The 22,298-nt window shown below is 41.3% G+C and overlaps 1 protein-coding gene across 1 annotated transcript in view; it reads left to right on the top strand.

Annotated features, from left to right (window-relative positions):
- HEPACAM2 (HEPACAM family member 2) overlaps positions 1–18,291 on the top strand; it is a 75,067-nt gene extending 56,776 nt beyond the window's left edge. Inside the window, exons 5-10 of the mRNA XM_072154322.1 lie at positions 7,281–7,406; positions 9,381–9,408; positions 9,501–9,538; positions 10,006–10,079; positions 13,404–13,507; positions 17,572–18,291. Coding sequence (XP_072010423.1) covers positions 7,281–7,406; positions 9,381–9,408; positions 9,501–9,538; positions 10,006–10,079; positions 13,404–13,507; positions 17,572–17,575 — 374 coding nt within the window. The 3' untranslated portion in view covers positions 17,576–18,291. The remainder of the gene's footprint in view (positions 1–7,280; positions 7,407–9,380; positions 9,409–9,500; positions 9,539–10,005; positions 10,080–13,403; positions 13,508–17,571) is intronic.
- The last annotated feature ends 4,007 nt before the right edge of the window (positions 18,292–22,298 follow it).

Here is a 22,298-nt window from a genome sequence, read left to right on the forward strand (position 1 = left end):
CCTGGATTGCACCTAATTTGTATTTCCAGATGTTTGCACCTTACTTAACTCCTTGGTGACGCAGCCTGAAAAGGCTCTAGTGACCGGGCATTTTTAGCAAATTTTCGAATGCGCCTGTTTAAGGGCCATAACTTTTTTTTGCATGCTACCTTACATTTTTTTTGTGCATTTTTTTTTTTTTCGGGACACAGAGCTAGTTAAACTTTTTTTTTCCTTTTTATTTTTTATTTCGGGTTAAAAGGGTTTTTTTTGTAATTTATAGTACTTTTTTTTTTTAATTTTCAAATTGACTCAAAATGAACATTATTAATGAATTCCCTATTTTGTTTCGGTGATATACATTTGGGAACATTTATCCGCTGGAGTTCACAGAAAGTGCAATGGGCTCATTTACTAAGGGCCCGAATCGCGCTTTTCCGTCGTGTTTCCCGAATATTACTGTTTTGCGCCGCATTGCCCCGGGATTTTGGCGCACGCAATCGGATTGTGGCGCATCGGCGCCGGCATGCACGCGACGGATTCGGAAAAACCGCCGTATTTTTTTTTAAAAAATGTGTCGCTTGACATGCACTTACCTGCACCCAGGATAGGATGGTAAACTCCGAGGGTCTTCAGCGCAGCAGCGACACCTGGTGGACATCGGGCGCACTACCTTAGTAAGTCGCTGGAAGACACGAATCAGCGTCGGAGAACCCGCCGATGGATCGGGAATGGACCGGGTAAGTAAATCTGCCCCATTGTATTTTTATTTTTTTGTGTGTTTTTTTGTCCCCCATGAGGTCATAAAAGACATTTTCACTTTGTTTACTTTTTAATTTTACTTAATTTTATTCTTTTACAAGTTTTCCCCTGTAACTGGGTCATCTATAAAAGAATCTATAAGGCTGGTGGCACACGTGGTGTTTTTGACTGTTTTTGTCCGTTTTACAATTATCTTAATTGTGTGTGCCGCCAGCCTAAGAGCCCCACTTACAGGGGATATGACCATTAGTGACTGGGGATTGTGATCAGGGCTGGACTGGGTCTAATAAGACCCATCAGCTCTGTTTAACCCCTTTAGACTCGGTGGTCACGTGACCGGCGAGTCTATAGAGCTGGCGGCCGCGCCGGCTCCGCTCCTCTATACTTGTTAGCTAGGCTAGCGCGGGGGAAGTAGAAAACTGCAGCGACGTCTAAAGACAGCGGTCGGTCCGAAACGAGTTAATATTGATTTGTGCCTATATGGGCGCAAATAATTCCGCAATAACGTGCCAGTCCTGGCCAGGCTTAGGAAAGGCATTGGTGCCATTTGCGGAACACAATTGCGCCGTTTTTAAAAATTTGCACCTAATAAGGCTCAAAAAATCCAAAACCACAACAAAGACAAACGACGGGCAAACAATAGACTCACAAAAGGAGCAAAATGAGCTCAGAGAAGGGGGAAATCAGATAAATGACCCCCCATATATGTAGTGTCTACATACTGTACAATGTATGATACACAGTGATGTAGCTCTGTGCAGTAGGTGTGGTGCAGGGTGTATACTATATGACCAGAGTCAAGGTCCTCCATCTCTTATAATGTTTACAGCCATCCTATATACCCTGTATCCGCTGCTCCGGTATTGACGCTGTACACACGGACTGTTATGTGTAAACATGGAACCACTAATAAAACACAGATTTATTAACTCCAATTGAGTTCATCTTGATAACCGAGACACAGGATTTAAAGTGGTAGAAACATTGTAATCTAATGTATACAATACAGGGCGGGGGCGTCCACATAGGAATTAGTGTGTTACCATATAACACAGGGGTTAGGTTACGCTTCAGTGTGTCAGGGGATGACGAGTCCGGACCGCTGGAATATACCACAATGGGGGTCATTCACTAAGGGCCCGATTCGCGTTTTCCCGACGTGTTACCCGAATATTTCCGATTTGCTCCGTTTTTCCCTGTATTGCCCCGGGATTTTGTCGCACGCGATCTGATTGTGGCGCATCGGCGCCGGCATGCACGCAACGGAAATCGGGGGGCGTGGCCGAATGGTAACCCGGCGGATTTGGAAAAACCACCGCATTTAAAAAATAAAAAGTGTCGCAAAACTTGCGCTTACCTTCACCAGGAATAGGCCGGTGAACTTGAGTGCATTCCGGCGGGCCTCGGGGAACTTCAGCGCAGCAGCGCCACCTGGTGGACGTTGGAGGAACTACCGGCCGGACCCGAATCCACCACAGAGAACGCGCCGCTGGATCGCGAATGAACCGGGTAAGTAAATCTGCCCCATAGTGTAAAATTCTGAATTATTTTATCATGTTCATATAATTTTGGTTGCTACGTGGAATCTATTGACAAGCTGCTGTTGACTGATCCGCTCTTCTAGTTATATTGATATATAGGTAAAATTTCCCTGTGGTTATTAGTGATATAATGAACCCTGAAGAAGGATTCATATAATAGTCATGTATTATTGTTTCATCATACAGATCGGTGCTGTTCGGGGGTGAGGATTTGTCTCAATGTCTCAGGTTATTATAAACCATCTGAATCTTCTGAACCGCTGGTTGTGGAATCTATTGAATGTGTGATCAATATAAATAAAATTCTGCATTATTCTAACACATCTTCAGTTCAGAAAGATTTTGTTCTTAGCTGGAAACCACTGACACGCTGCTGTTGACTGATCTTCTATTCTTGTTATGTGTCATTTATATAGTCAATGCTGGACTGGGGTTCCTTGGGCCCAGATAAAATTATTTTAGGACCCCCCCTCCTTCATCATTCCCCATGAAAAAGACCCCACCATCCTACAATCCATGGGATTCAGTGTTAGATAAGGGCTGGGGCCCACCAGAGGAGCCTAGTAAACCTAGTAGACTCCCATTTGTGTTATCTTCTGCTTTATTTCTGGGGTCCACTAATAGTTTAAAGTGAGGGCCCACTGTAGGATCCTCTGATTCTCTGGTGGGCGAGTCAGACACTGTTCAAACTTTCATCAAGCTCTATAAAATAAAAACTAGTAACTTCTAATTTGTGTTGTCTTCTGCTTGATATATAGGATCCACTAATAGTTTAGAGCCTGGGCCCACTGCAGGATCCGGTGATTCTCTGGTGGGCCAGTCAGACACTAGTGAAAATAAAACCTAATTGCCTCTAATTTTTGTTGTCTTCTGCTTGACCTCTGGCATCTACTAAAAGTTTAGAGTGAAGGCCCACCGTAGGATCATCTGAGTCTCAGGTGGGCCAGTCAGACACTGGTCAAACCTTCATCAGGCTCTAGAAAATAAATCCTAACAGACTCTAATTTGTGTTATCTTCTGCTTGATCTCTGGAGTCCACTAATAGTTTAACGTGAAGGCCCACCGTAGGATCCTCTGAGTCTCAGGTGGGCCAGTCAGACACTGGTCAAACCTTCATCAGGCTCTAGAAAATAAATCCTAACAGACTCTAATTTGTGTTATCTTCTGCTTGATCTCTGGGGTCCACTAATAGTTTAGCGTGAAGGCCCACCGTAGGATCCTCTGAGTCTCAGGTGGGCCAGTCAGACACTGGTCAAACCTTCATCAGGCTCTAGAAAATAAATCCTAACAGACTCTAATTTGTGTTGTTTTCTGCTTGATCTCTGGGGTCCATTAATAGTTTAACGTGAAGGCCCACCTTAGGATCCTCTGAGTCTCAGGTGGGCCAGTCAGACACTGGTCAAACCTTCATCAGGCTCCAGAAAATTTGTGTTGTCTTCTGCTTGATCTTTGAGGTCCACTAATAGTTTAGAGACTGGGCCCACTGGAGGATCCTCCGATTCTCTGGTGGGCCCATCCGACTCTGAATATAGAAAATATAACTGGATGGAATTGGATTAATTGTTTGCTTATAGTTGACATCTAATTAGTGATGGAATAAATTAGATAATATACATCATATAATATAATCATATAATAATAATATACATCATCAGCAGTTATCTTGATTGTTGATGGTTTCCATTTCAGAAAATGGAATATACAGATATAGGAGAACATTACAAATTTCTGTGTTTGTAGACCAGTGAGCTTTGCTGTAATAAGGTGATAATTTGCAGGGGGGGGGGGGTTAGGACTAATTTCCAGCACGGTTCGTCTATGGGCACAGAAGTGGCACGGTGTCAGCTTTTCACAGAACTGAACAAACCGGTCTGTCCAGAATGTCTTGTGCTGTCATTTATTATTAAAGTAAACACATGTAGCAGCGGCTGTTTGCCGACAGTGACACAGTGACAAGTGCGCACAATGCGCTGCCTTCACCGGCGGGATGAGCGCTGAGTGACAGCCAAACAATAACAGGGTACAGCCATGAGTATGATGAAGGACCGCTCCGAGTGACAAGGTAATACTGCTACCAGACGGGCGGAATAATACACACAGCACGTGGAATAAGTGCTGAAATATATGTATATACAGCGTCTATATGATGTATTCACGCCCTGGGTCCAAGACTGCTCAAATAAAAAACACGTACTAACCCGGAGCCGGACTGGCCCCTTTAATACCGCATACCCCAAATATAAATAACCACACAGAAACCATTGTTTAACCATTCTCAATAGTGGGTTGACTCGGGGTCGGCCACAGCTTTATTGAAACCATTGATAATTTAACCATTTCTTTGTTTGAATATATAGACACTTTTAACCATTCCACTTTACATAACACCAGATAACACCCTGTATGCCTGCCATATGTAAGGGCATGTAGGGCAGTGTTACCCCTAAAAAACCGCCCGCTGTGACAAAAAATACACGAAAACTATATAAAAAAAGGGAGGGAGGGAGGGAAAACCGATGAAAAAGAGGCTGAGTCTCTGCTACTCAGAGTATTTGAGCATGTGCTCACCTCCTGTACCACCCACGTTACTAGCCACGCCCCCAGCACATCCCTCTGATGAATAAAGATGAGAGAGGGTAGAGCAACCTCCAATTAAAGGGGCCACACATCTTTTATTGTATTCGGACTGCTAGCCACCTTTGAGCAGTCATTAGCCCAACGGCTATGCGCCTAGGGGCTATCAACTCTCAACAGCTATAATGGAAATCAACTCTGCCCCCCCAAAAAATCGCTATTTACTGGGCTAGAGAGTTTATAAACCAGAGATAGAGCGGGTCATTTACTAAGGGCCCGAATCGCGTTTTTCCGTCGGGTTACCCGAATTTTACCGTTTTGCGACGATTGTCCCTGAATTGCCCCGGGTCTTTGGCGCACGCGATCGGATTGTGGCGCATCGGCGCCGGCATGCACGCGACGGAAATCGGGGGGCGTGGCCATAAGAAAACCTGACGGATTCGGAAAAACCGCCGCGTTTAAAAACTATCTTAGTCCTTATCTGTAAATGGTTCCTTTCCATGGCTACAATGTTACAGAGAATCAATTTGTAAACCTATATGGAACTCACCTGAGGCGAGTCATTCACACTAAGTGAGTCACACATATTCAAATTGACTTGCATTGTCCCGCCTTCTTGTTCCTGATTGACAGTTCTAAGTTTTATGATATTCTGCTGTATGGAACATTGAGAGAGAGAGGTCTGTTATATCATTGGGCGCTTAAAGACAAGTGACAAGGGTGACATCATCAAAGTTGCTGTTACATGTGCAACATCTACCCCTTGTATGCATCTGATCACATGAAATAACAGAACCCTCCATTGAGGATGGGGAGGAGTAGAAGTTCATGGAGGTTGCTGTGATTTCATGTGATCAAATACATACATGGGGTAAATGAATGTAATGCAAAGGTGACAGAACCTTAAATCATAATAATAATTCCTTTATTTATATAGCGCACACAGATTACGCAGCGCTGCACAGACTTGTCAAATCGGTCCCTGTCCCCAATGGGGCTCACAATCTAATCAACCTACCAGTCTGTTTTGGAGTGTTGGAGGAAACCGGAGGACCCAGAGGAAACCCATGCAAACACGAGAGAACATACAAACTCTTTACAGATGTTGACCCTGGGACTTGAACCCATGTCCCCAGCGCTGCAAGGCTGTAATGCTAACCACTGAGCCATGATGTCATCCTGGTCACATGACATGCTGTGTTACAACCCCAGGGTCTCCAAGTCTCAGTGACCACATCAGGCATTCTCGAACCTGCGGCCGTCTGAATGTACGGCCGGACTTGCGAACATGAAGCAGAGCTGTCCGCCACTGCACGCTTCAATGTGCTACGTAGTTTGTGTACCTCCCAGCGCCTCAGTGTCTAGCAACCAGAGGCATAAAGTGGCGCATGCGCAGATGAATACAGAGATCTCCACCATCGCCTTCCCTTTATCTGCGCCTGTCGGGGTGCACATTCAGACGGATGCTGACCATGCAGGTGCGCGGATGCCTGACACGGTCAGTGAGACTTGGAGACGGCGGGTGGAACATCTATGGATGACATCCGCAGGGGGTTAATAACAGGCGGCGGAGCTCAGACAGCAGATGGGAGGTTTTTAAATTTGAAAAGGACACATGGAGGTGCGGTTTCCCGAGGGTGGGCGGGAAACTGCTCCTATATAGCCACTCCCAGGGGACTCGTGCCTAGTCACAGCTCATTGTAGGGTGAAATATAACACATCTTTATTATGTAAAAGCTATTTTTAATACAAAAACTATTTGGCAGTGTATATACTATGCTCTGTGAAGGGGGAGCCAAAAGTGGGTGTCCTGGTGACAGGTTCCCTTTAAAAAAATTTCTTTTTACTATATTCAGACATTAATTGGGCTTGTAAAAGTGTTGCTTTTGGTGTAATAATATTGATCTAATAGAAATCATCTGTCTATACACCATATCCCTGTACTGTACATAGAGGACTGGATGCAGTGTAAAGCATGGGGTACAAAGCAGCAAAATGTCACTCTCTTTTATAGACTACGGGTTATAGCTGTGCCCTATAAGAGCTGCCCCATTATTTCCAATTCCGACCCCATATTCCGTGGATAGGGAATAACAATTAAACTAGGAACAACCCTTTAAATCTATTGATGCACCTTATATGTTGTATATGGAGCACTATATGGGTCATAAATGTCTGTGTATGTTGATATATAGGGCACCATTGTAAAACTGATCATCACATGATGAATGGCAGGGAGTAATAGTCTGCAGCAGGTAGATGGGCGCTGGTTTTGGATCCAGTTACTTCCTCTCTGTCTCTTTTACTAAACATTAACATGTAAATCCTCACTATGACATTATGGTGACCTATGACATCAGGTGGGGTTTTGGTGTTACTCTCTTTTGGTCTCTTTAAATCTTTGTCTTTAAATTTTTTTAACAGACCAAGAAAAACTTTCCCAGATTACAAGCTCCTTGTCCCCGCTGGCCGCCATCACAGGAGTGTCACTATTCGTCATTCTGTCCATTTGTTTCATATTTGTGTGGAAGAAATACCAACTGCATAGAGGTAAGTAGCAGTGTGCAGTATACAGCACAGGTCACTGCACGGTGTTATGTGTAATCACAATATAGTATATACTATAGGTTTACATAACAGCTTCTGCTGTATATATACACCTAACCAGTGTCTAGGAGGTAATGAAAAGTACATCAAGCACAAATGTCACACGGAAGATGTATGGCCTGACACACCTGTAACAGAAGTGCTACGTGCTGCAATACTGCCCCCGATGTACAAGAATATTACTACTATAATACTGCCCCCGATGTAAAAGAATATAACTACTATAATACTGCTCCCTATGTACAAGAATATAACTACTATAATATTGCCCCCTATGTACAAGAATATAACTACTATAATACTGCCCCTATGTACAAGAATATAACTACTATAATACTGCCCCCTATGTACAGGAATATAACTACTATAATACTGCCCCCTATGTACAAGAATATAACTACTATAATACTGCCCCCTATGTACAAGAATATAACTACTATAATACTGCCCCCTATGTACAAGACTATAACTACTATAATACTGCTCCCCTATGTACAAGAATATAACTACTATAATACTGCCCCCTATGTACAAGAATATAACTACTATAATACTGCCCCCTATGTACAAGAATATAACTACTATAATACTGCCCCCTATGTACAAGAATATAACTACTATAATACTGCCCCCTATGTACAGGAATATAACTACTATAATACTGCCCCCTATGTACAAGAATATATCTACTATAAAACTGCCCCCTATGTTCAAGAATATAACTACTATAATACTGCCCCCTATGTACAAGTATATAACTACTATAATACTGACCCCTATGTACAAGAATATAACTACTATAATACTGCCCCCTATGTACAGAATATAACTACTATAATACTGCCCCCTATGTACAGGAATATAACTACTATAATACTGCCCCCTATGTACAAGAATATAACTACTATAATACTGCCCCCTATGTACAAGAATATAACTACTATAATACTGCCCCCTATGTACAAGAATATAACTACTATAATACTGCCCCCTATGTACAAGAATATAACTACTATAATACTGCCCCCTATGTACAAGAATATAACTACTATAATACTGCCCCCTATGTACAAGAATATAACTACTATAATACTGCCCCCTATGTACAAGAATATAACTACTATAATACTGCCCCCTATGTACAAGAATATAACTACTATAATACTGCCCCCTATGTACAAGACTATAACTACTATAATACTGCTCCCCTATGTACAAGAATATAACTACTATAATACTGCCCCCTATGTACAAGAATATAACTACTATAATACTGCCCCCTATGTACAAGAATATAACTACTATAATACTGCCCCCTATGTACAAGAATATAACTACTATAATACTGCCCCCTATGTACAGGAATATAACTACTATAATACTGCCCCCTATGTACAAGAATATATCTACTATAAAACTGCCCCCTATGTTCAAGAATATAACTACTATAATACTGCCCCCTATGTACAAGTATATAACTACTATAATACTGACCCCTATGTACAAGAATATAACTACTATAATACTGCCCCCTATGTACAGAATATAACTACTATAATACTGCCCCCTATGTACAGGAATATAACTACTATAATACTGCCCCCTATGTACAAGAATATAACTACTATAATACTGCCCCCTATGTACAAGAATATAACTACTATAATACTGCCCCCTATGTACAAGAATATAACTACTATAATACTGCCCCCTATGTACAAGAATATAACTACTATAATACTGCCCCCTATGTACAAGAATATAACTACTATAATACTGCCCCCTATGTACATGAATATAACTACTATAATACTGCCCCCTATGTACAAGAATATAACTACTATAATACTGCCCCCTATGTACAATAATATAAATACTATAATACTGTCTAATCCCATCCTCTTCCTTGTATTGCAGCGATCCAGTGGAAGCTCCAGCCTAGAAGGTATGACATGATTTTCGGTTTTGTATAGTTCTGTATTATTTTGGGTATTTTAAGCAGAACACTGAATCTGTTCTCTATTTTCCCCCTTTCAGGCCTTCTACAGAGTACAGACGGACGCCCATCTATTCAGGTAACGATAATTCCCCATTGTTACGGTGTGTGGAGAAGATGAGTCCCAGTGTTATCCTGCAGTAGATTAGAGAAGTCGGTGGTCGCTGTGGATTAGTCAATTCCTCATAATTATATCAACAAAAGAGAAAATAAAAGGGAAAAATCCAAAATGGCCGCTTTACCTCAGGACAGATTGTTCTTCATATAAAGAGCAGTGTGAATAAGGTCTTTGTGATCAGCCATGAAAGCATTAAAGGGGTGGTGACAAGTTTAGGATACATGACTTATGTTGGGGGTCTTATCACTGTGACCCCCACTAGTCACATGACTCTCAGACCCTCTCAGACTCTGATTAGACAGTGAAGCCAATATGGAGTCACTGGTCCTACCTGTGCTGCTACCGGTCAGCCAGGTAGGGTATACATGTATACTGGATGTGTATGGGTATTTTGGACGTATTCACACCTGATTTCATGATTCTTCCAGGACATGAAGATGCCATCAATGATTTCGGGATCTATGAGTTTGTGTCTTTACCAGATTCTGCAGCTCCTCACAGGGTACGTGTATAAAGGATTTCCAGGTCTCTGTACAGAACATAAGGCGCTGCTTATCATGCGGGAAAAAAATGTATCGGATGTAAAATCTCTTTAAGTCCTGAACATACAAAATCCTAAGTGGAGTGGGACTCCCCCTAGTGGTGGTGTATAATCTGTATGTAGTGATCTCCTCCTAGTGGTGGTGTATAATCTGTATGTAGTGATCTCCTCCTAGTGGTGGTGTATAATGTGTATGTAGTGATCTCCTCCTAGTGGTGGTGTATAGTCTGTATGTAGTGATCTCCTCCTAGTGGTGGTGTATAATCTGTATGTAGTGATCTCCCCCTAGTGGTGGTGTATAATGTGTATGTAGTGATCTCCTCCTAGTGGTGGTGTATAATCTGTATGTAGTGATCTCTTCCTAGTGGTGGTGTATAATCTGTATGTAGTGATCTCCCCCTAGTGGTGGCTGTATAATCTGTATGTAATGAGCTCCCCCTAGTGGTGGTGTATAATCTGTATGTAGTGATCTCCCCCTAGTGGTGGTGTATAATCTGTATGTAGTGATCTCCTCCTAGTGGTGGTTGTATAATCTGAATGTAGTGATCTCCTCCTAGTGGTGGTGTATAATCTGTATGTAGTGATCTCCCCCTAGTGGTGATGTATAATCTGTATGTAGTGATCTCCTCCTAGTGGTGATGTATAATCTTTATGTAGTGATCTCCCCCTAGTGGTGGTGTATAATCTGTATGTAGTGATCTCCCCCTAGTGGTGGTGTATAGTCTGTATGTAGTAATCTCCTCCTAGTGGTGGTGTATAATCTGTATGTAGTGATCTCCTGCTAGTGGTGGTATATAATCTGTATGTAGTGATCTCCCCCTAGTGGTGGTGTATAATCTGTATGTAGTGAGCTCCTCCTAGTGGTGATGTATAATCTGTATGTAGTGAGCTCCCCCTAGTGGTGATGTATAATCTTTATGTAGTGATCTCCCCCTAGTGGTGGTGTATAATCTGTATGTAGTGATCTCCCCCTAGTGGTTGGTGTATAATGTGTATGTAGTGATCTCCTCCTAGTGGTGGTGTATAATCTGTATGTAGTGAGCTCCCCTTAGTGGTGGTGTATAATCTGTATGTAGTGATCTCCCCCTAGTGGTGGCTGTATAATCTGTATGTAGTGATCTCCTCCTAGTGGTGGTGTATAATCTGTATGTAGTGATCTTCCCCTTGTGGTGGCTGTATAATCTGTATGTAGTGAGCTCCCCCTAGTGGGGGTGTATAATCTGTATGTAGTGATCTCCTCCTAGTGGTGGTGTATAATCTGTATGTAGTGATCTTCCCCTTGTGGTGGTGTATAATCTGTATGTAGTGATCTTCCCCTAGTGGTGGTGTATAATCTGTATGTAGTGATCTCCTCCTAGTAGTGGTGTATAATCTGTATGTAGTGAGCTCCTCCTAGTGGGGGTGTATAATCTGTATGTAGTGATCTCCTCATAGTGGTGGCTGTATAATCTGTATGTAGTGATCTCCCCCTAGTGGTGGTGTATAATCTGTATGTAGTGATCTCCCCCTAGTGGTGGTGTATAATCTGTATGTAGTGATCTCCCCCTAGTGGTGGTGTATAATCTGTATGTAGTGATCTCCCCCTAGTGGTGGTGTATAATCTGTATGTAGTGAGCTCCCCCTAGTGGTGGTGTATAATCTGTATGTAGTGACCTCCCCCTAGTGGTGGTGTATAATCTGTATGTAGTGATCTCCTTCTATTGGTGGTGTATAATGTCTATGTAGTGATCTCTCCCTAGTGGTGGTGTATAATCTGTATGTAGTGATCTCCTCCTAGTGGTGGTGTATAATCTGTATGTAGTGAGCTCCCCCTAGTGGTGGTGTATAATCTGTATGAAGTGATCTCCCCCTAGTGGGGGTGTATAATCTGTATGTAGTGATCTCCCCCTAGTGGTGGCTGTATAATCTGTATGTAGTGATCTCCCCCTAGTGGTGGTGTATAATCTGTATGTAGTGATCTCCTCCTAGTGGTGGTGTATAATCTGTATGTAGTGATCTCCTCCTAGTGGTGGTGTATAATCTGTATGTAGTGATCTCCCCCTAGTGGTGGTGTATAATCTGTATGTAGTGAGCTCCCCCTAGTGGTGGTGTATAATCTGTATGTAGTGAGCTCCTCCTAGTGGTGGTGTATAATCTGTATGCAGTGATCTCCCACTAGTGGTGGTGTATAATCTGTATGTAGTGACCTCCCACTAGTGGTGGTGTATAATCTGTATGCAGTGATCTCCCCCTAGTGGTGGTGTATAATCTGTATGTAGTGAGCTCCCCCTAGTGGTGGTGTATAATTTGTATGTAGTGATCTCCTCCTAGTGGTGGTGTATAATCTGTATGTAGTGATCTCCCCCTAGTGGTGGTGTATAATCTGTATGTAGTGACCTCCCCCTAGTGGTGGTGTATAATCTGTATGTAGTGAGCTCCTCCTAGTGGTAGTGTATAATCTGTATGTAGTGACCTCCTCCTAGTGGTGGTGTATAATCTGTATGTAGTGAGCTCCCCCTAGCGGTGGTGTATAATCTGTATGTAGTGATCTCCCCCTAGTGGTGGTGTATAATCTGTATGTAGTGAGCTCCCCCTAGTGGTGGCTGCAGATGAACTGAATGTTACATTTTACTTGCCCTTATAGAAGGTAGTACTAAGAAAAGTTTTCTGCCCCCCCCCATCCCTGTGGTATATACACTTTAGAGCTGTACACAGTGAGAAGAATCCTACAAAACATATGTATATAATATTATCCCGTCTACAACTCTAACACATCTACAGACCTGTGATAATGGTCTGGAATAGCGTCTCACACCATCGCAGAACATATGGCAGAAGTTCTCTCCAAATCTCCAAGATATTTATATATAGTAAACATGGAGGCTCCAACAAATATCAGCAGCTGAATATTCTTAAAGGGGCTGTCCAAAGCTAGATAAGCTGTTTTAGGATTTCCAGTCATTGGGGGTCATTGAGCAGCTACGGCTCATGTGTTGGGTTCCCATCGATCTAAAGTTAAGGACCTGCTCTTAGCATAGGACATCAATCACTACAGAATCAGAACAATTATAGTGGCCGGGGATGGAATTGCAGTTTAGCTCCCATTGTAGTAAGCTGCAGTTCCATAGCTTGGCCACTTCACAGAGAGTGGAGCAGTTCTTCTGGTTCTGACGTGGGGTTCCAGAGTGTTGGATCATCTCCAATCTGATGTAGATTATCTATCCTCTAGATATTGTTAACATGGAAACCCCCTTTAAGTGATTGAAATCTGTCTCTTTCCATTAACTCATTGTATTCCTTGTACAGGTGATAACTCCGGGTACAAATTCTCTGCAGATCCAGGATGTAAATGGCACCGTCTATGAAGTTATCCAATTTGTTCCGGAGCAAATGCAGAACGACCCCCAATCGTAAGTGATGGATTATTATCTGTGGGGGAACCAAAGCTTTGGCCCCAATGCAAAATACATAAAGCCCCCCCCCCCCAACTCATTGGTTATTTACAGTAGCAAAGCAGTAGAAGGACCTTATTACCCCATGGGCGTCTTATTCCAACTAGTTCATGCCCCTGAGTGCCCAAGGAGCAGGATTAATCAGTGCTGCAGTGTAGAGCATGGGGGCAGAACATCCCCTTCCCATAGTATAGTGGGGTGTGATGTCATATCTGAGATAATACCAGTATAGTGCTCGGATAATACCGCCATACAGTACTGAGATAACACCAGCATAAACTGCTCAGATAATACCGCCATAGAGTACTGAGATAACACCAGCATATACTGCTCAGATAATACCGCCATAGAGTACTGAGATAACACCAGCATATACTGCTCAGATAATACCGCCATACAGTACTGAGATAACACCAGCATATACTGCTCAGATAATACCGCCATAGAGTACTGAGATAACACCAGCATATACTGCTCAGATAATACCGCCATAGAGTACTGAGATAACACCAGCATATACTGCTCAGATAATACCACCATACAGTACTGAGATAACACCACCATACACTGTTCAGATAATACTGCCATATAGTATTGAGATAACACCACCATACACTGCTCAGATAATACCGCTATAGAGTACTGAGATAACTCCACCATACACTGCTCAGATAATACCGCCATAGAGTACTGAGATAACACCAGCATATACTGCTCAGATAATACCGCTATATAGTACTGAGATAACACCACCATACACTGCTCAGATAATACCGCCATACAGTACTGAGATAACACCAGCATATACTGCTCAGATAATACCGCCATAGAGTACTGAGATAACACCAGCATATACTGCTCAGATAATACCGCCATAGAGTACTGAGATAACACCCGCATATACTGCTCAGATAGTACCACCATACAGTACTGAGATAACACCACCATACACTGTTCAGATAATACTGCCATATAGTATTGAGATAACACCACCATACACTGTTCAGATAATACCGCCATATGGTACTGAGATAACACCACCATACACTACTCAAATAATACCGCTATATAGTACTGAGATTAGTCTATGGGTGTATTATCTGAACAGTGTATGGTGGAGTTATCTCAATACTATATGGCAGTATTATCTGAACAGTGTTTGGTGGTGTTATCTCAGTACTGTATGGTGGTATTATCTGAGCAGTATATGCTGGTGTTATCTCAGTACTCTATGGCGGTATTATCTGAGCAGTATATGCTGGTGTTATCTCAGTACTCTATGGCGGTATTATCTGAGCAGTATATGCTGGTGTTATCTCAGTACTGTATGGCGGTATTATCTGAGCAGTATATGCTGGTGTTATCTCAGTACTGTATGGCGGTATTATCTGAGCAGTGTATGGTGGTGTTATCTCAGTACTCTATGGCGGTATTATCTGAGCAGTATATGCTGGTGTTATCTCAGTACTGTATGGCGGTATTATCCGAGCAGTATATGCTGGTGTTATCTCAGTACTCTATGGCGGTATTATCTGAGCAGTATATGCTGGTGTTATCTCAGTACTGTATGGCGGTATTATCTGAGCAGTTTATGCTGGTGTTATCTCAGTACTATATAGCAGTATTATTTGAGTAGTATATGGTGGTGTTATCTCAGTACTCTATGGCAGTATTATTTGAACAGTGTATGGTGGAGTTAAGAGATAACACCACCATACACTTCTCAAATAATACCACCATAAAGAACTGAGATAACACCACCATACACTTCTCAAATAATACCGCTATATAGTACTGAGATAACTCCACCATACACTGCTCAGATAATACCGCCATAGAGTACTGAGATAAGACCACCACACACTGCTCAAATAATACCGCCATAGAGTACTGAGATAACACCACCATACACTGTCAGGGAAGGGTAAAACCTCTCCATACACATAGGATGTGTGTCCAGTCCCAACACAAGTGAATTCTTATTCTAATGTATAAGGTAATTGCTGTCCGTGCAGCCGCCCATCATACAGGTCAACCCGGGCTCTACTTACACAATGTTACAATCATCATCATATTTACAGTCTCTGAGTAAATATTGTACAGATTAACAAGCAAGATCAGGTAAATACCCAGAACAACAAAAGAAGGTATCATATGTCATGTACACTGTGTAGTCAGAGCAGAGATGTAACAGCCACATCATATAATGGGGGTCATTTATTAAGGGCCCGATTCGCGTTTTCCCGACGTGTTACCCGAATATTTCCGTTTTGCGCCGCTTGTACTTAAATTGCCCCGGGATTTTGGCGCACGCGATCGGATTGTGGCGCATCGGCGCTGGCATGCGCGCGACGGAAATCGGGGGGCGTGGCCGAACGAAAACCCGACGTATTCGGAAAAACCGCCGCATTTAAAAACCGAAAATGTGTCGCATAAGGACCGCTTACCTTCACCTGGTCCAGCTCGGTGCATTCCGGCGCGATGAGTTTACTTTCAGCGCAGCAGCGCCACCTGGTGGACGGCGGAAGAACTACCTTATTAAATCCCGGCCGGACCCGAATCCAGAGCGGAGAAGCCGCCGCTGGAACGCGAATGGACCGGGTAAGTAAATTTGCCCCAATGACTCAACTACAGTCACATTATAAAGTCCCCTATAAGGTTACATGACAAGATACTATAATACTACTCATACAGAGCTGGAGTATAATACAGGATGTAACTCAGGATCAGTAATGTCATGTATGTACACAGTGACTGCACCAGCAGCAGAATAGTGAGTGCAGCTCTGGAGTATAATACAGGATGTAACTCAGGATCAGTACAGGATAAGTAATGTCATGTATGTACACAGTGACTGCACCAGCAGCAGAATAGTGAGTGCAGCTCTGGAGTATAATACAGGATGTAACTCAGGATCAGTACAGGATAAGTAATGTCATGTATGTACACAGTGACTGCACCAGCAGCAGAATAGTGAGTGCAGCTCTGGAGTATAATACAGGATGTAACTCAGGATCAGTACAGGATAAGTAATGTCATGTATGTACACAGTGACTGCACCAGCAGCAGAATACTGAGTGCAGCTCTGGAGTATAATACAGGATGTAACTCAGGATCAGTACAGGATAAGTAATGTCATGTATGTACACAGTGGGGGTCATTTACTAAGGGCCCGAATCGCGTTTTCCCGATGTGTTACCCGAATATTTCCGATTTGCGCCGAGTTTCCTTGAATTGCCCCGGGATTGTGGCGCACGGGTTTGGATTGTGTCGCGCGCGCACCAGCTTCCGTGCGCCACAAATAGGGGGCGTGATTTTCGAGCAACCCGAATTATTCGGACAAGCCCCTGAATTTAAAAACCGAATTGTGTCGCATAAGGACCGCTTACCTTCACCTGGTCCAGCTCGGTGCATTCCGGCGCGATGAGTTTACTTTCAGCGCAGCAGCGCCACCTGGTGGACGGCGGAAGAACTACCTTATTAAATCCCGGCCGGACCCGAATCCAGAGCGGAGAAGCCGCCGCTGGAACGCGAATGGACCGGGTAAGTAAATGTGCCCCAGTGACTGCACCAGCAGCAGAATACTGAGTGCAGCTCTGGAGTATAATACAGGATGTAACTCAGGATCAGTACAGGATAAGTAATGTCATGTATGTACACAGTGACTGCACCAGCAGCAGAATAGTGAGTGCAGCTCTGGGGTATAATACAGGATGTAACTCAGGATCAGTACAGGATAAGTAATGTCATGTATGTACACAGTGACTCCTCTAGCAGAAGAGTTAGTGCAGCTCTTTCATATCTATGTGATGCCTCCCCAGTAAATTATTATGTTGTTATTAACAGTGATTTTCAAAGTTACAGAATAATCTGATTTAATAAATATTTAACCCAAAGTAAAACAATCTGCAGCTACACTGACCTCTAGTGGTAGGAAAAGAATATAACATTGTACACATCGTTCCATTTTATGTCCTCAGATGTATCTGATTATTTTTATACTTAACATATTTTTTTTCCAGATGAGGGCCATGGATTTGCTTATTAGAATATGGAATTCTGGGATACAATGTAATCGTTTGTGCCATTGTCTTGTGAAATGACGCCTGGAGCGGAATACCTCGCCCCCTGCCAGCAGATGACACGTGGAAGTGATGGCTGTCAGCAGTCCCCATTCATTCCTCAGGATAATTTCATGTTTTCTTTCACCTGGACAATGGTGGCTTCGATGGCCCCGGATGTTGTACATAGGAGTCTGTTCTTTTCTTATTTATTTAAGCCATAATTAAAGGGGAACTCCACCTCTGCGACTCCATTATAGTCTATTACTCCACTGCATCCAAGATGGAAAAGAAAGTAACTTTGCAATCAGTAATAATTACATTGTAACTTTGTGTATACAATTTAACGCGTCTTAGTAACAGACTACAAACAAACTCCCTGTAGTCAGATCCTCCCGGAAGACTTCCATCTATCTGTCCACTATGAACATTCATTCATTAGGTTACTGAGAAGCAGTGGAAAGATCGATGACAATACGACTACATATGGTTTTTTGTAGTCTGTTACCATGGAAACAAAGTCTGAGCAGCAGCTATGAGCACAAGATTATGTGCAATGTTGCTTCATTCTTCACCTCCTGATGTGATTGGAAGCTGCAGCAACAGTCAAATCTTCACATCTCTTCCAGATGGTCTCCAATGATCTCCTTAAAGGAAATCTACCACCAGGATGAAGGATTGTAAACCAAGCACACTGACATACTGGTGCGTGCCCCCACAGACAGGATCCACTCTTTTTGTAGCTTATTATGCCCTTATTTTTAAGAAATAAAGGTTTTAAAATTATGCAAATGAGCCTGGAGCCCCTCAGGTTCATTTGCATAATTTTTTAAACAAGGTCTTAAGAAACTGAAAGGAGAGCAGATCCTGCAAGAGGGGGCACATGCCAGCATGTAAGTGTACTTGGTTTACAATCCTTCATCCTGGTGGGAGATTTCCTTTAACTAGACAATTTCCTATTAGCTTTCAACATAAACAGGGACTGAATAACACACAAGGACTATATGAGTTCTGCATTTTGTGTTACTTTAGCAAAAACTTTGGAAGTGCCGCACTGATGTCTAGTTAAGAACTTTTTTTGTACAAATGAAGGTTAATCATGGTATGAATGAGAAATCCTACTTTGTATCTCAGTTCTTTAGCATTTTAAAGATCTGTGCTTGCTGTCAGTGAATGCAAAGATTCTTGGTTACATTCAGAGACAGTGTACTTGACTACTCTTGGTCTCTTGTGAGAAGTGGAGACAATTGTATCCAGTCTAGACAGTGCTCTGTGAGCTCCACAGCCTGGGACTCCAGACTGATACATTATGGCATACTAGTATAGAAATGTGCAGCTGCTGCTGCTGATGTGTTTAGCTCGCAGAGCATTGTCCAGACTGTACACATTTGCCTTCACTTTTCAGCTGAGAGCAGGACTATTCATGAACATCTTTGCTACAGTGTCTCAGTCTGGAGTCCAGGCTCTGCAGCTCACAGAGCATTGTCTAAACTGGATACATTTGCCTCCACTTCTCAGATGAGAGCAGTGATCACTATTTACATGTTTGCTACAATGTATCAGTCTGGAGTCCAGGCTGTGCAGCTCACAGAGCATTGTCTAGGCTGGATACAATTGTACCAGAGTAGGACTAGCTATGTCCAAGGTTACTGCCTCTGAATGTAACCAGGTGTTTGCTCATTCACTGACAGCAAGTGTGCATCACAAAGACAATTCTTGGAACACCTGTGGGTTCAGCTCATTGCTCCGGCGCTGGTTCTGGGTCTACAAATGTTTCCAGCGATGAACCAGAGGAGCTGAAGGTGTTTGATCCTTCAGGGTTTTTTTGATAATCCAAAACCCCTATAAGCCATATATGTGTGTATATATAATAATATTAATAATGAGTAATATCATCCATATACAGAAATCGGGATATGACGGGATACTGATATCTTTCCTATGATACAGCTCTGGGGACAGACCCCACACACACAGTGTACAGTTATATAAGAGAGAAAGTCGCTATTTTTATGTAAATATTTTGTAATACGGAGAAATGACGCCTCTCAGTCTGATGCGCTGTACAGATACATTTTTATATGTCATTACATGCGGTTTATTGTCTTGGAGTGAATATTGTGTTGTATGCTCGCTGTCCATGGACAATAAAGTTTTTCTTTATACTATAGTCCTGCTCTTTTCTTGTCCTAAAGGTTAATATCAGCGAGTAAAGGGACAAACATCAGGTGATTGGTTATTCTGTGCTGGAACAATACACAACTACAGACTGTGCGGATCAGGGAAGAGGAAGGAGTATTTCCATCTCAAGCATTTATAACATAATGGATTCTTTTATTTTGCCATCCTGTTAGAATAAATAAAAAAGAAATGCACAGTGCACACAGCATACTACTACATAGTACCCAAATAATACTACTACTACTACTACTACATAGTACACAAATACTACTACTACTACATAGTACACAAATACTACTACTACTACATAGTACCCAAATAATACTACTACTACTACTACATAGTACACAAATACTACTACTACTACATTGTACACAAATACTACTACTACTACATAGTACACAAATACTACTACTACTACATAGTACACAAATACTACTACTACTACTACATAGTACACAAATACTACTACTACTACATAGTACACAAATACTACTACTGCTACTACATAGTACACAAATACTACTACTACATAGTACACAAATACTACTACTACTACTACATAGTACACAAATACTACTACTACTACATAGTACCCAAATACTACTACTACTACATAGTACACAAATACTACTACTACTACATAGTACACAAATACTACTACTACTACTACTACATAGTACCCAAATAATACTACTACTACTACATAGTACACAAATACTACTACTACTACATAGTACACAAATACTACTACTACTACATAGTACACAAATACTACTACTACTACATAGTACCCAAATAATACTACTACTACTACATAGTACACAAATACTACTACTACTACATAGTACACAAATACTACTACTACTACATAGTACACAAATACTACTACTACTACATAGTACACAAATACTACTACTACTACATAGTACACAAATACTACTACTACATAGTACACAAATACTACTACTACTACATAGTACACAAATACTACTACTACTACTACATAGTACCCAAATACTACTACTACTACATAGTACACAAATACTACTACTACATAGTACACAAATACTACTACTACTACTACATAGTACACAAATACTACTACTACTACATAGTACCCAAATACTACTACTACTACATAGTACACAAATACTACTACTACATAGTACACAAATACTACTACTACTACTACATAGTACACAAATACTACTACTACTACATAGTACACAAATACTACTACTACTACTACATAGTGCACAAATACTACTACTACTACTACATAGTACACAAATACTACTACTACTACATAGTACCCAAATACTACTACTACTACTACATAGTACACAAATACTACTACTACTACTACATAGTACACAAATACTACTACTACTACTACATAGTACACAAATACTACTACTACTACATAGTACACAAATACTACTACTACATAGTACACAAATACTACTACTACTACATAGTACACAAATACTACTACTACTACTACATAGTACACAAATACTACTACTACTACTACATAGTACACAAATACTACTACTACTACATAGTACACAAATACTACTACTACTACTACATAGTACACAAATACTACTACTACTACTACATAGTACACAAATACTACTACTACTACATAGTACCCAAATAATACTACTACTACTACATAGTACACAAATACTACTACTACTACATAGTACACAAATACTACTACTACTACATAGTACACAAATACTACTACTACTACATAGTACACAAATACTACTACTACTACTACATAGTACACAAATACTACTACTACATAGTACACAAATACTACTACTACTACTACATAGTACACAAATACTACTACTACTACATAGTACCCAAATACTACTACTACTACATAGTACACAAATACTACTACTACTACATAGTACCCAAATACTACTACTACTACATAGTACCCAAATACTACTACTACTACTACTACATAGTACACAAATACTACTACTACTACTACATAGTACACAAATACTACTACTACTACTACATAGTACACAAATACTACTACTACTACTACATAGTACACAAATACTACTACTACTACATAGTACACAAATACTACTACTACTACATAGTACCCAAATAATACTACTACTACTACATAGTACACAAATACTACTACTACTACATAGTACACAAATACTACTACTACTACATAGTACACAAATACTACTACTACTACATAGTACACAAATACTACTACTACTACTACATAGTACACAAATACTACTACTACATAGTACACAAATACTACTACTACTACTACATAGTACACAAATACTACTACTACTACATAGTACCCAAATACTACTACTACTACATAGTACACAAATACTACTACTACTACATAGTACCCAAATACTACTACTACTACATAGTACCCAAATACTACTACTACTACTACATAGTACACAAATACTACTACTACTACTACATAGTACACAAAT

This window comes from Engystomops pustulosus, chromosome 5 (genome assembly GCF_040894005.1).
Source record: "Engystomops pustulosus chromosome 5, aEngPut4.maternal, whole genome shotgun sequence".
NCBI lineage: Eukaryota > Metazoa > Chordata > Amphibia > Anura > Leptodactylidae > Engystomops > Engystomops pustulosus.